The following is a 13,292-nucleotide window of genomic DNA, read 5'->3' as shown; positions in this document are numbered from 1 at the left end:
AAAAAACAAAAAAAAAAAAACAAAAAAAAACTTCCCAAGATACTGCGCAACGCTAAACGAGATGTTAGGCGGACATGTGCTGTCAGGAGTGTACACTGCATGCAGCTCTGATTAGAACTAAAAATACTTCATGTGCATACTTATTTGAGTAAGCAACGTTCCAATGCTGGTCGACTGCCTCCCTACCTACCTAGGTACCTAGGTAGACAAGTACGGAGTCAAGAGGCAGCAGAGATGGTGTTCGTGCAACCCATCTTGCGCAAAGAGCGGGCCGAAGAATGGCTGTGATTCGTTTGAGTGTCCATGGCCATTGCTCCGTAGGTTCTGTGCCTTTGGGAACACAACCGCAGCAGCAGTTGGCTGGATGCCAGTGCGTCACTCCAATCACTACAACTGTCGGCGTGGTTGTTTCAAGTTCTGTGGTGTGGGGTTTGATGCTGTGGCGCGTTGATTCATTCGAATTGATCATTGAGTGAACCCTCCCGTCCGTCGTTGATATTCTCAGGGCACACTCCTCGTGGATCTCGTCAAGACTCAAAACCCAATCACCAAGCTCGGATCAGCGCCAGTTTTAAGCTCCCCACCTCAGACTATTCCTAGGCGCTCCTGACATGCAGACTTGGGCGCTAAGACGCAAAGCAAAGACCGAGAAAAGGACGCTGCCGCGCTTATTAGGAATCCAGATTGTCTCAGAGTTTGCAGAGCTGGTTTTGCATCTGGCTGCTAGACGAATGGAAGGGTGGCCAAAGTGCGGCGTGGCACGCTGTGATCGGGTCCTCGTATTAATTTATGGCTGTCAAAGCGATCATGCCAGGATTGGCCCTTTTATTAGGCTTTCCGTCGAGGATATTTCCAGTTGTCCAGGTCGCGAGACGACGGCCTTTTTCGTTTCACAGGGGTGGCTTGCCCATGACCCCTGACTACTGCAGCCACGTATCCAAGCGGCTGTGCAAGACCCCTTCTTGTGCAAGACCCCTTCTTGGTTCGTCGGCCACATTGATCCTGGGGATGGGAAGACTGATAATCTTTCGTTTTGTACGGAGTACGGAGTGCTCCTCTGTACGGAAGAGTATGCCAGCTGTCACGTTCGCCGCCAGCATACCTGGGGAATGGGGGTGGTTGGTCCAAAAAAAAAAAAAAAAAAAAAAAAAAAAAAAAGCCAAAGGGAACGGCTCGAGACTTCGCGGCATGCGCAAGCCCTCCACCGGTATGCTCATTGGCCCTGCAGCCGCATTGACGTGACACTCTTGTCGAACAAAGGATTCGGGCTTTTTTCTCCCCTCATCGCGTTTGCGTGCGTCATTTCGAGTTCTGCTCTCTGCTTGGTCGTCATGGTCATAATTTCCGCCAGGCGCCCCCATGTAAGACCTCGATGGTCTTCCCCGACCAACCCCGCTACTATTCGTGGTAGTATTTGTTTGGGATGCCCTGTCGCAGAGAAGGGCCAGGGATCATGACGGATGCATTGATGGAATGAACTGGGCCCATTCAGTTTCTCGCCTGGCCGGTCCGCCATGCCTGCCTTCATATCGAACCCTCTGCTCCTTCCACAACTGTTATTAATGGTGTGTGTGCCTGCTCCTGAAAAGTACTGCCGATAATTCCCAGCTCACAACTCCTTCCCAGTTGGAAATGCAAGCTAGCGGACAGTTCTCCGTATGTATTGCACAATTTGCCTGGTGTCCTTGTGCATGGCTTCGCTGTTCCTGTCGTCCTGTGTCGCAACGAGTTGTGCTGTAGCTCCTCCTACCAGCCATTCTATGCCAGTTGATGCTTGATGGCTTGATGCCTGTGCCCGCCCGTGTCTGTGTCTGTGTCTGTGCCTGTGCCTGTGCTTGTGCTTGCACTTATGCTTGGCCTTGGCACTTGCACTGCATCGACCTGCATCCATCTTGCCAGACCCGTCAGGTTCGCTTAGCCGCTCCCCTCCTTCGTCCTCCGAAGCAAGTGTCATATCGTTGAATCCCGTCCTCCTCCCCTTGTCGCTCTCTGACCCTCACTTTCTCACCTCACACTCAACTTTCTTTGCCATTGTGCCTGACTACTCCTGCCGTTTGGCCGGTATGTTCATACCAGACTGCACTCGCCTCTATACTTTCTTTCTCTAACTTACCCTGGCGAGTTCACCGGCCTGCTGTCATTCTGTCACTACCAGGCTCACTTATCAAAATTCTCGTTGTTCCATCGAACCACCCAACTTGGCCACGCCACTTTTCACATTCTTGACTTTGGGTTCACTTGACCGACTCAGTTGTCTGCGATCCATTCCTTTGCCGGGTTTACAGCTCTTTTATTCGTCTGTCCATACCCTTTTTCTTGCGATTAGTCGTCACTGGTGACCAAATTGTCGCATCGTCTCGGCCGTCGACTTGATCTTCACCCACACCCACCTTCACTTTTCCATTTTTGTTGTGTCGTTCGGCTCTTCCTTCATCACAAACGGCGAGGACTTTAGTGGCACGTCTTCGAAGTCATTTTATTAATATACGCCAACATATTGTGTGTGTTGGGCTTTCACAGTATCCTGACTACACTATCAACACAACGTTAGGTCGCACAGTCGACTCATAAACGAAATCATGGGTCGACTTTTACCTCTTTTCCTGGGTGTCTTCAGCACGCTGCATATTCTCGGGGTTTATGCGCAAACAGCCCCAGCATGTGTTGTGAGTTTGACAATTTGTTATCTTTAGTGGCTCTTATTACACTTGTTGTTTGATTTGAACGAGACGTTCAAGAATCCCTTACTCATGATAGCTCCCAGGAAACTTGCACGAATGAGGTCCGAAATAAATTCGCAGATTTAAAGTGCCCGGATGCCAATGCTGCACCTTGCTTCTGCACGAACCCGACGTTTTCTGCCGCGATTCTTGAGTGCAGCAAGGCGCAATGTGCAGCAACCGCCGATAATGTCTTTACTTATCTCTCGTCGCATTTCTGTGTCGGTAAGTGATGCCTTAAATGCCCTAAATGAGAGCTCCACGACTGAGAATTTTTATACGGGAGACTGAGTTGTGTATAGGCCAGCCACTTGCTAAGTCTGATAATACTGCTGCTCCGAGCTCTGAGGCCTCGAAGACGCCAACTCCCTCGGCCCATGCTACCACCAGCACATCGGCTGTGCCCGCACCCGAAACTACTTCCGCAACTTCGTCTTCCGCAATCTCGTCTTCTACAACTGCTACCCCCATCCGCAACGTCTTCGATGAGTGCTCAGTCGACCACCACTTCTGCTACCGTTGAGACAACTGGCACATCCACAAAATCGTCCTTGCCGTCCTCTACCTCGGACAGTGCCGCTAGTGCTACTTCCTCCAGCGCCGCAACAGAGGGCTCTGCATCCAAAGGTCTATCCCAGGCGGCAATTGCTGGAATTGGTGTCGGCATAGGTGCTGCTGTCATTGCCATTGCCGGCATTGTTATTTGCATGCTGCTAAAGGCCCGAAGACGCAAGCCAGGTCGCCATGGCCACAACAAGGACATTTCGAAGCCACTGCCTGGACCTGACAGGATGTATGCGCAGCGCGATACTAACTTTAGACGCGACCGGGACCACTCTATGGAAAAGTTCGGCAATGATCTTGAAATGACCTCCCACCGTTATGAAGACATGGTGCCCCGGACCCAGCCTAGGACCTTGGTGTAGAGATATAGAGGAGTGGGTGAACATTACCGGAGTGGCCTCGAATGTCAGAGATGGGAACACAATTGAGTATTTTTCTGCCCCCGGAAGAAACTGTGTGCTATGCTCTCCATCGAATTGCTCTCTTTTCAATGGGTTGGAATTGCAACCATATTTCAGCCGCAGCATGTTCCTCTGACCAGCCATCCGTTGTGGGTGTAGTATAATATTAGTAAAATCACGGATTGACGAAGCAGAGCCAAGGTCTTGTCTATTGATATATTCCATACATTCATATGCACGATACATTAGGACCCCCTGTGCGTGGCAAAGCAGAAGCAGGCCTAGTTTATGCCCCGAATAAGAAGCGCTTTATTTTCTGTTCTTCTAGCAGAAGTTAGTTCTTGTAAGATGGCATGTTGGAGTTGGCGCTTAATTTCAGTCCAATCCAACACAATTACATCGCTACCTAGGTATTCAATGTACATATGGTGTTACAAAATGGTGTCTGTGAAAGGACACATCTGGTGTGAGGTTTCGAAGTGGTCGAATATGGTCTTGCGCCTCTACCACGAGTAGTAGGGTCGCTGTCCGTGGACACGACGGTTGGGTAGGTGGACCCAGGGTCCCTTGGCAGCCTTCTTGGCCTCTCGTTCCTCATGCTCTCTTATTCTCGTCTTTTCCTCTTTCAACAGAACCGTGAAGCCTATAGAGGACCAAACCGTTAGTGAACGACCGACAAGCGGGTAGGGAAGAGTCAAGACTAACTTGTACTAGGGTGTTGAATAACACCCATTCTCCCACGGCCCTTGTAATCAATCTCCTTGCCTCTCCAGGGTCCACGTCCAACCCAAGACTGCGCGACATACATCCGCGTCGGGTCCGTCACCTCAATCCATTTGCCCTCCCTCGTGAATATCTTCCTGGGCTTATCGAACACCTCCCCATTGACTTTGCCTAACCCCATGCCCCTCTGCGCAATAGCCAAGTCCCTGGCCTCCTCCAAGTAATACTTGACTTCAGCAGCCATCTTCTTCTTGGACCACTGCATTTGCGAAATCGCCTCGTCAACAGGCTTACCCGCAATCTGTCTCGACAGCATGACCAGCTTCTTGACACTCGTCGGCATGAAGTGGCTCTTGTGCAAGAGCTGCCGCTCCGTTGCTTTGATCCGGTCTTCCTTGGAGACGGCGCCGTTGCTGCGGACCATCTGAATGACTTTTTTGCGCTGCCAGCGTATTCTGCTCCGGGGATCAGGATCCGTCACCATGGCCATATTTTCGCGCGTCTTTTGTTCCTGCTGCTGCTGGGCGGTTGCCTCCTTAGCAGAGGAAGGCCTAGCGGCGTCGATTTCGTCCTGGAAGATGTTGTCGGACACGGAGCCGTGCATGTTTCGCTCAAGAAAGGCAGCCCGCTTCTTGGGGTCGTCGAGCTCGGAGGTGGCGTCTTGGGGCGTCCTGGACGAAGGGGAGTCCTTTGTGCCGGACTTGCCCCAGCCCTTGAAGATGTTGACGGACCATTTGGTGCGGATCTGCGTGGTGGTTGTGCTGCAGGCGTTGGGGAGTGAGGGCCGGACTGGAGAAGGGCCGCCTGCGACGGACTGTCAGAGCATGTAGACGAGAAATCGACATTGAAAAAGGAGTCAACTGGAGGGTAAGCGGGGAGGAATTGAATTACCTGAGAGTGCTAGCCGCCGGCTAGCTAGGCGTAAACTCATGGCCGCAAGTGTTGCGAGCAGCCTCAAATCTACCGCCCGTGCAACTTGCAACCTTTTGTCGCCGATGAATTGAGCTCGTCTCGCGGAACCGGTAGAGTAGCTTTTCGCTCTGGCCCGGACTTCACCCGCTGGGCCGGGAACACTGGGACAGACAGAGCTTGCACGTGACTATCCTAGCGCGATTAACATCAGGCCATGCTTTCCTCGGTCCACCCAACATTGCCCGCCGAACGATCCCTTCAATCTTCGACATTGTCAATCAACACCTCGCATCACTCGTCAAACCCGTTGTCGTCTGCTTCGGAAAGCAAAATTATTCACAATGCCTGCTGCTCCTATCACCGGTGTACGTTTTTCGCGACTCAATGGCTCGGAATGGGGCGGAAGAGGAGGGCCGTGGAAAGCTTGGAAATTGTGGCATGCTGACTGGTTGGAATAGATTTTGCGACGACGCCTGATTCTTGACCTTGGAGTTGGTCTGGGTACGTTTGATTCCTTTTTGGGTGGTGGAAAAGCTTGCCTAACGCTTGTTCATTTCTTCATGGAGGATCCCACCCCGGGGGTCGGAGCGTTGGGCGGAGAGGGAGTCGTAGGAGTGTGTGCTAACGTATCTTAGGCGCCGGCTTCGCCATGGCCAACCTCTTCTGGTGAGACGAAACGAACGAATCAAAGGCAACATTTGGCGCGGAATTGTTCATTCTAACGGAGGATAGGTACGGCTTCCACATGCCCCGAACCAACGCTCGCGATGCCTTCTACAGCAAGCTGGAGGCTGAGCGTGCCGAAAACAAGCAGTAAGGAATGCTGCGAGGATGAATTGCTGCTAGGAGGAGTGTATTTAGGGAGCGAAGAAAAGTAGAGAGTGGATAGTGGACGGATATCCATTTTGTTTCACTGGCGTCGCTGCCGCAAAGCATAGAACGGGCGTGGGAAGAGCTTGGCTAGCTCGCTGGACTGTGGTGTATAATGGACCAGGAACCCGGTGATTGATGCTCTAATATTCCTTATGTGAATTTGGACGTGTGGCCCTGTGATCTACTGCGACGGGTGACGTCACTTGGAATCAGGCTTGGTGATATTTTTGATTATCTCTTTGGCGTGTTCAGCTTACTTTCCAACTCCTCTCTTTGTGTCACGTTATGCTAGGAGGAATTACAGTAGCGACAGAGATGAATACTCACAGCTGGAGCTGCCTCCATTGACAGCCGTGGCTGTTCATTTGCACAGCGGAGCAATATCGCCTCCGTGAGACTTGGCCGGCCCTCTACGGCAAAGACTTTGAACATAGATTTCGTAACGCCATGTGATAGCCTGTCAGTACAAGATTTATATGCACATCCAAATAAACTCATAATACATGACATAATGAACGCCTCCCAAGAATCTGTTCCACGCAGCGACCCGCCAATGCCACCATCACGACAATTCAACTCGCTACATCATCATGCCAACTCCCCGACCATTGAAACGGCCTCTTCCCTTCCTCATCGCCATCCTTCTGTCCCAGTTGCGCGTTCCGCCCTTCCCATGCCGTCGTTTCGACCATAAAACTCCCCTTCCTATCCGCGCACCTATCCGCTTTGTCAGCACCCACCAGACGGCACAAACTTGAACGTAACCCGAGAGAAACCAAAATAACACACAACACACACACCACGCGCACACGTACCTCCGAAAAAGCCTGTCCACCGGGAAACACTGCACCGCGCTCCCCCGCGACAGGGGTCTTTGCACCTCGCATTTATACTGCAGCATTTGGAGCAATTCACAAGCCGAAAGGTCGATCTTGGAGTTTGCGCCGGGAGCCGGTTTGCGCCGGCGGCCGTTGACGTCCAGCTGGATGCGGGTAGGCAGTTCGGACGCCGGGAAGGAGTGACAAGGCGGAGTCATTATTGAAATAGAGAATCGCTAGGGATTTAGCGGCGTGGGCTGTAGTTGTGATGGATGAGGCGATGGGAGCGAGGATCTTGGCGGGGATTGAGGAAGGGAGCCTGGAAGAGGTGAGTTGCGGGTGCGTGGTGGTGGATGGGGGCCTGAGGCTTGCGATGAATCATCACCACCTTTTTGTTTTTTCATAATCCTCATTTCCAATTTTGCGACTTGTTCTTGTCCTCATCTTCTCTTCATGCACCATGCGGTGAGGGATGAGATTCTCCCACATTTCCATCCCGTAGTCATACATGGGCGGACTTCAGGCCCCGTCCAACACAGCACCAGGCCCGAAACCCTCATCAGCAGCAGGCTAATACAACGCGACAGATTCTCAAAGCCGTCCGCAGCAAAATAACCGCCCCGAGCTCCGTCAAACAAACGCACATCCCGGCGCTTGATGCCCTCGCGGCAACGAACCTCCGCCGCACGCAGTCGCGCACCGTCTCCCTGTCCGGCCGAGCCCTGCCGCTGCTCTACAAGGTGATATCGACGCTCGTATCGGCGCCGCACTTTTACGCGCTGCTCGTGCTCGACTTGGACGCCCGCTTTGACCCTACCTGTCTGGAGACGGAGGCCTCGAACCTCCAGCACGTCTATGTTCAGCGGCCCGCGCAGAGCTCGCCCGAACACCTGCGCAGTCTGGTCGCCGGGGCAGAGGCCTTTATGCTGTATGATGACGCTACGAGGCTGAGCAGGGGACGGCAGTGGTGGGGGACAGTTGTGATGGGCGGTCTCGCGGCGGGTGACCTGACGGCCGGGTGGAAGGGGTGGGCGAGGGTTGATAGGGCAGCCGTGATGGGGTTTGCCTTGGGCACGAGTGCGGAGGAGGCTTTGGCGCAGAGGGCGACGAGGGAGCGGGCGGTTAGGGATGGAGGATGGGCTGTGAGTTCGGCGTTTGGAGGGTTTAGCTTTGGGGGCAAGGACGATGTTTGAAGGCGTCCAAGGGATGGCGATGGCGTTTGGGAACTGTCCCTTCTCATCACACGTTACGCTTGAACACGGGCAAGTTATGCAATATTGTTACTTGCATGTATATATATATATATATATATACACGTCAGATATCGAGCTATATACTAATCGTTTCCGCAGCAAAACAACAGCTCCGAGTGCGCCACGACAACAACCACGTCCCCCCTTCCGTCCGCCCTGACGACCTCGTCGCTCGGTTTCCGCTGGACCTTGACGTCTTTCCCAGCAGAGTCCGCCTCGTACTTGGGCCCGTTGAACGTGATGCCCGTCGTCATTGTGGCCCCGTCCGCCGTCAACCTCTTCACCACCCACGTCGACCCGGCGCCGACCTTGACACGGTGCTCCCTGAGGTTCAAAACCGCGGTTCTCTCCTGTTCCCCGTTCAAAAAAGCCCCATGCGCGACATCCGTGTCGACGTCACCGTCCACCGGCAGGACCTGGACCTCGCCGTTCCTCGAATCCGCGAGGAACGTGGCGGCCGTCAACTTTCCATAGTACGCGGGGGTTCGTACAAGCCGGATTCACAGGCGACCCGAGAGACGGGCGAAGGTGCACGCGCTTAATCACGCCCGCCGACGCGGCATACAGAGAAGACTCCAAGGCACACAGCGCCGCGCCAAAGGTATCCGACAACCCCTCCGCGCCGCCCCCACGGAGTAGCCCGAGGGTCGACGACGCCCGGCATACAAGTCGGGTTCGTTGCCGACGTCAAAACCCTCCAGCTGGCCCCGAAGCTCGACATGCCAGCGGCACCGTGGCCTACAGGGTCGCAAAGCCCGGCGAATTCCAGAAAGCCAGGTTGAGTAGAGGCCCCCCCCCCTCTTCTAGTCGAAAAACGACGGCTCGATGCACTGCCACGCCCATGGGTCGGCGTCCCTACAGGAAGCCCGCTGTTGGAGCTTGGAGGGTCGCGTCGTAGATGGCGCGGTCGCCGGCCTTTTCAGCTCGTGTTCTTTTTCCATGCAGAGAGGAAACACGCATGCTGAATTGCCGCCTACGCGGACGACCATGGGCGCGCGTTGGGCCTCGACGAGGTTGGTGATGAGGTTGTTTGAGAAGACGTTTCTGCTGGTTCTTGTTCCTGGCGTGGGGGTGAGTAGCGTTTAATTTTTGATCCCGGGGGGGTTCACTTGCGTACCAGCCCAGCAGGGAAATCCGATTAATCCAATCGAGAGCGATGTGTAGGATGGAAACAGTCCCGGCGTGACTTGGGGGCGGCCGGAGATGCGGACAGCATCAGTGCCGTGGCGGCAACGTATCGTGCCATGGGGATGTAATGGTGTCGATTGATTGAAGCAGCCTCGGGCGTCTTGGCCAGGTGAATTGCAAACGCTCCAGAATGATGCGGGTCTTTTCTCGCGAGGCAAAATTGCAAAATCTCGACGGGCCACTCGGTTCTTGTGCTCGCATCTCGTCTTGCACGGCGGTCTTGCACCCTCAAATCCGCGGTGACTGCGTCATTGGCTGTTCCTGTCAATGCAAGGGCACGGCTTCCCGAACCGGCGCTAGTCGAGCTGCGGCCCGCACGAATCGCCGTCGCGGCCGGCCCGGTTTGTTGGACGAGCTGACCACATGGAACACATTGGGAGGCAAGACGGGCCTATTAGGTCCTAGGTATTAAATTAGACTCGGTACTTGGTTCCTATGCTATAATATACTACGTGATATTAGCATGTCCTTATAAATAGGCAAGTATATCAGACCATGGCTGTCTATATAAGATTTGATTGATACTCGGCAACTGAGACGGCCGCCGTCTTTACTTCCATCGGCTTTTAACAAGCGGACGTCCGTCATGCCGGGTCAACGGTCGGATGAATCGCCGACACGGTGACGGCACATCATGGTTAAAAGCCAAGGTTGAGTTGAAGTGTGTAAATGCTATATTATGAAGTCAATCGCTACTATCAAAATGCCAAATGCCAAATGCTCATTATCGGGGTAAAATCTCCCGTTGGCTCGAGTGCCGTGACACACTTTCCGCGTCCAGGTGCGGAAAACGCTCACTTTGCCTGCTACTTCGCCCATCGTCCCCTCGTGTCTCCGTCACCATGACATCCTTGGTGACCAGTATGCCACGCGCGGTTGGCTTGCGCTTCCGTTGCATCTCATACGATTCGTTGCTGCCGCCAATGGTGTCGGGGTGCATCGGCCCATTGCCGTTTCTTCGCCGCTCCTCTCGCTCCCTCTGGCGAGCCCACTCTAGTTTATCCCGTCTGCGCTTATTCCACAGGCCATACAGGGTGGGGGCGTTGACGACAACAGCAGCCGTCAGCAGTTCTGCGCTGGCCCAGGTGGTGCGGCTTCCTTGGCTCCCGATGTTGACATAGTTGATTCGCAGACGCACAATGGTGACGACGATGATGAATATGCCGAGTGTGAAGAGGGGGTAGAGCTGCGCCTTTCTCCTCCACGGCGCTCTCAAAGACGCGACGACAGGTATTGGTAGGACGAGTAACATGAAGTCGGTGACGATGTTGAGAATGCCAAGAGTGAGGAGTTGAATGGGTGCCTTGGCGCAAGGACCTGTCGCGCACACATCCAGTTAGCTCATGTCGTTGGGTGCGCCCAAACACACAAAATGCAATGTTGCAGAGTCACAGGCCGAGTTGGGAAACTAGTGCGTCGTACCTGCGTCTGGCACAACCTGCCAGTATAGTCGAAACGGTCTACATTCGGTAAAGGTGACGACTTCGACCGCAACATAGGACGCGCAAAAGACGATGATGTACCCCCATGTAATAATCTTTTCATATGCAAGATCGAGAATGAGTCGGCGGTAGAGGTCTAGAAGCACGAGCTTCTGTAGCCAGAGGCTTTTCACGTGAGGCGTCAGTGTATTTTGCCTCTTTCAATCTTGCTGGGTCACGGCAGCTTCAAGTGGGCAACCTACTATGAAATGTAGACGAAGCGGCCAGCGATTGACAATCTGCTTCCTATCTCACGCTGGTAGATTTCTGTTGCGGTAAAGTCGTGGTCTAATCGGTATCGCCTGGGCATACTGTTCGTTCCCCAAACGAGAACGACGTGAATGACGGCCAGTCTTACGAAGGCACAGGCAATGGCACCCGCGGTGAAGTAGTCGCCAAGAATAAAGGACTGCTTTGCCAACTTCCTCCAGGCCAACCGTAGCGTCATGATGAGGATTGCTACGCAGCTAAACACCCAGTGGATGATGAGGGCGGTGTTTCTAGGCACTCGGTTCTTCATCATCTGCATCATCATCGTTGCTATCGACGCCCTTGCCCGGCCATTGCAGCTTCTTGGAACTAAGAGGACAACAAGCTGCAAGCAACAACTCGAAGCTGTCAATCGCCGGAATTCCAAATACAATCAACGACCCAAGCTATTCCGGTGCTTATCGCAGACTCGTAAACACTCAATGGAAGTGGCAAGTTGATCGAATGTTGAAGCGGGAGAAATAAAAAAACCAACAGAGGGCAACCAACGAAGGGAGAGAGACACGCAATAGAAGTAGATTCTCGGCCAAGTCCTGTTGCTATACGATAGAGGATGGATTATAACCCAATTTACTCCGTGTGTAGCAATCCAATGGTGGTTTTTGGTGTTTGACTCGAGGTTCAAGTAAGAAAAGAATGGCCAATATTAAGCAGACCTTTGCAAAGTTAAACACGCCCCTGTCAAGATATCTGCCCTGCAAAGACGAATACTCACTATTGCGCCAAGGCCAATTTATGGCCGTTGGCGATGCGAACGGGGGTTGGCTTGGGTGCCCTGACCTGGTTGACCTGGCCATGATTCCAGTCCGTTGAGCCAGGAACCACGGACATCGCCGTATGTAAGAGGTCCACCCCCCGTCCGCCCGGATACTCGCTAAGGTTTTTTCACCATGGGTCAAGCGCTCTCTTCAGCGGAGGCATGGCATACAAGACTGTCGAGGCATGATGTCGGCAAATGAAGTTGGTGGATCTTGAGAAGCGTTTTTCCGCTGTGGTGCCAGCTCGGAACACTTTGAATGTTGCAACCAGACTGGATGCGATAGCCGGGAAGGAGCCGACGAACGCCTGCAGATTGCGGCACTATAGCGGTGGCCTATGCTCCAGGAAGGAGCGAGTCATTCATTGCACCTCCTGCCCTTCGTGCAGCTATTGACAGGTTGACATTTCCGCGGACAGATCAACTGGTAGTCCTCGCCATCAATCACCAGCCCCTCTCAAGACTCAATTTCCCACCCGTCACTGCATACGGGGTAGATGTTGATTATGGTGGCTCCAGATATTATGTCGACGACAGAAACAGTCCACGGTCCACAGTCCACGGTCCACAGTCCACAGACAATACGAGTGATGCCGTCCCACTTGACTCCCCTACCGCCGGTCACGACGGAGCAGACTCAGCAGAGAACCAACATTGACCTCATGCCCATGATGGATACAACATTCGGACGCCGCAACTACTCCCGCTGCCTGCCAATATTGCCAAGGCTGCTCTTGTCGGCCAGCGCATCATGATGCTGATGTTGCCGTGTATCAGTTCGACCCGCTGATGGCCATCCGCGTCGTCTACTCCAAGCGCCAAGGTGAACGTCTCCATTTTAGGTGATCTGTTTGGTCAGCACTACGTACGCTTCTCTGCTGAAACATGGAACGGACATCTGGATTGGCTTTTCAGTGGCTGCCTCAAATTCCGCGCATGGCTTTCAACGTCCCACGCCTGTCAAACCAAACTAAGCTCGATGCAACCCTCCGCACGTGGCATTGAGTTCACGAAGGGGTTCCTCTTTGCAGATCGTAACTATTTAGTCCCTATTTAGTTCCTCGAAACGCATTTGCCCGAAGAACTGTCTCGCCTCCGTTGTCCTGCTCTTTGCCAGTGGACAGGCTTCACCGGTCAGTAATGCTGATGTCGCCAGTTGCTCTCCTAGTGACGAAGCGTCCTACATTGGAAATTACTTTTTTTTACATTGGTAGTATACCGACCATGGAAAAGGCGGGTAGATCTTCCGCGACCAGATTTACGTTGAGAAGTTAAAACCGGTCAACGGCATGACTCAAAAGACCCCTATTGTCATCATTCACGGCCGAGCGC

The 13,292-nt window shown here is 53.3% G+C and overlaps 6 protein-coding genes across 6 annotated transcripts; 2 read left to right on the top strand and 4 right to left on the bottom strand.

Annotated features, from left to right (window-relative positions):
• Positions 1 to 1,639: 1,639 nt before the first annotated feature.
• J3458_004983 (uncharacterized protein) lies at positions 1,640 to 1,954 on the bottom strand (the record flags this gene model as incomplete). The annotated part of the gene is made up of 1 exon (XM_066118539.1): positions 1,640 to 1,954. One exon carries the CDS (start codon positions 1,952 to 1,954, stop codon positions 1,640 to 1,642), a length of 315 nt encoding a protein of 104 aa, XP_065976059.1.
• An 862-nt stretch (positions 1,955 to 2,816) lies between these two features.
• On the top strand, positions 2,817 to 3,646 carry J3458_004982 (uncharacterized protein; the record flags this gene model as incomplete). Its single annotated transcript, XM_007808935.2, has 2 exons — positions 2,817 to 2,945; positions 3,023 to 3,646. The coding sequence occupies 2 exons, from the start codon at positions 2,817 to 2,819 to the stop codon at positions 3,644 to 3,646; spliced, it is 753 nt and encodes a 250-aa protein (XP_007807126.2).
• A 542-nt stretch (positions 3,647 to 4,188) lies between these two features.
• Positions 4,189 to 5,339, bottom strand: mrpl22 (mitochondrial 54S ribosomal protein uL22m; the record flags this gene model as incomplete). The annotated part of the gene is made up of 3 exons (XM_007808934.2): positions 4,189 to 4,328; positions 4,391 to 5,212; positions 5,300 to 5,339. The coding sequence occupies 3 exons, from the start codon at positions 5,337 to 5,339 to the stop codon at positions 4,189 to 4,191; spliced, it is 1,002 nt and encodes a 333-aa protein (XP_007807125.1).
• Positions 5,340 to 5,571: 232 nt separating this feature from the next.
• J3458_004979 (uncharacterized protein) lies at positions 5,572 to 9,928 on the top strand. The gene is made up of 6 exons (XM_066118537.1): positions 5,572 to 5,685; positions 5,779 to 5,821; positions 5,956 to 5,986; positions 6,053 to 7,339; positions 7,599 to 8,198; positions 8,375 to 9,928. Exons 4-6 carry the CDS (start codon positions 7,280 to 7,282, stop codon positions 8,804 to 8,806), a joined length of 1,092 nt encoding a protein of 363 aa, XP_065976057.1. The 5' UTR covers positions 5,572 to 5,685; positions 5,779 to 5,821; positions 5,956 to 5,986; positions 6,053 to 7,279; the 3' UTR covers positions 8,807 to 9,928.
• Positions 6,766 to 7,229, bottom strand: J3458_004980 (uncharacterized protein; the record flags this gene model as incomplete). The annotated part of the gene is made up of 2 exons (XM_066118538.1): positions 6,766 to 6,910; positions 7,009 to 7,229. The coding sequence occupies 2 exons, from the start codon at positions 7,227 to 7,229 to the stop codon at positions 6,766 to 6,768; spliced, it is 366 nt and encodes a 121-aa protein (XP_065976058.1).
• Positions 9,929 to 9,953: 25 nt separating the features above from the next.
• J3458_004978 (uncharacterized protein) lies at positions 9,954 to 12,164 on the bottom strand. Its single transcript, XM_007808931.2, has 3 exons — positions 11,137 to 12,164; positions 10,875 to 11,059; positions 9,954 to 10,769 (listed from the first exon to the last, which is right to left on the bottom strand). Exons 1-3 carry the CDS (start codon positions 11,466 to 11,468, stop codon positions 10,177 to 10,179), a joined length of 1,110 nt encoding a protein of 369 aa, XP_007807122.2. The 5' UTR covers positions 11,469 to 12,164; the 3' UTR covers positions 9,954 to 10,176.
• Positions 12,165 to 13,292: the final 1,128 nt, after the last annotated feature.

Source organism: Metarhizium acridum, assembly GCF_019434415.1.
Source record: "Metarhizium acridum strain ARSEF 324 chromosome Unknown scaffold_31, whole genome shotgun sequence".
Lineage (NCBI taxonomy): Eukaryota > Fungi > Ascomycota > Sordariomycetes > Hypocreales > Clavicipitaceae > Metarhizium > Metarhizium acridum.
This window is presented reverse-complemented; position numbering and strand designations above follow the sequence as displayed.

Bases quoted from the DNA above. Each gene is read 5' to 3' on its own strand.
- J3458_004978 (XM_007808931.2), bottom strand. From the start codon at position 11,468: ATGATGATGCAGATGATGAAGAACCGAGTGCCTAGAAACACCGCCCTC. The intron at 11,060-11,136 runs GTAGGTTGCCCA...TCACGTGAAAAG, and splicing joins CGCTTCGTCTACATTTCATA to CCTCTGGCTACAGAAGCTCG. The intron at 10,770-10,874 runs GTACGACGCACT...TGTGCGCGACAG, and splicing joins GCAGGTTGTGCCAGACGCAG to GTCCTTGCGCCAAGGCACCC.
- J3458_004979 (XM_066118537.1), top strand. From the start codon at position 7,280: ATGGATGAGGCGATGGGAGCGAGGATCTTGGCGGGGATTGAGGAAGGG. The intron at 7,340-7,598 runs GTGAGTTGCGGG...ACAACGCGACAG, and splicing joins AGGAAGGGAGCCTGGAAGAG to ATTCTCAAAGCCGTCCGCAG. The intron at 8,199-8,374 runs GTTTGAAGGCGT...GCAAAACAACAG, and splicing joins GCTTTGGGGGCAAGGACGAT to CTCCGAGTGCGCCACGACAA.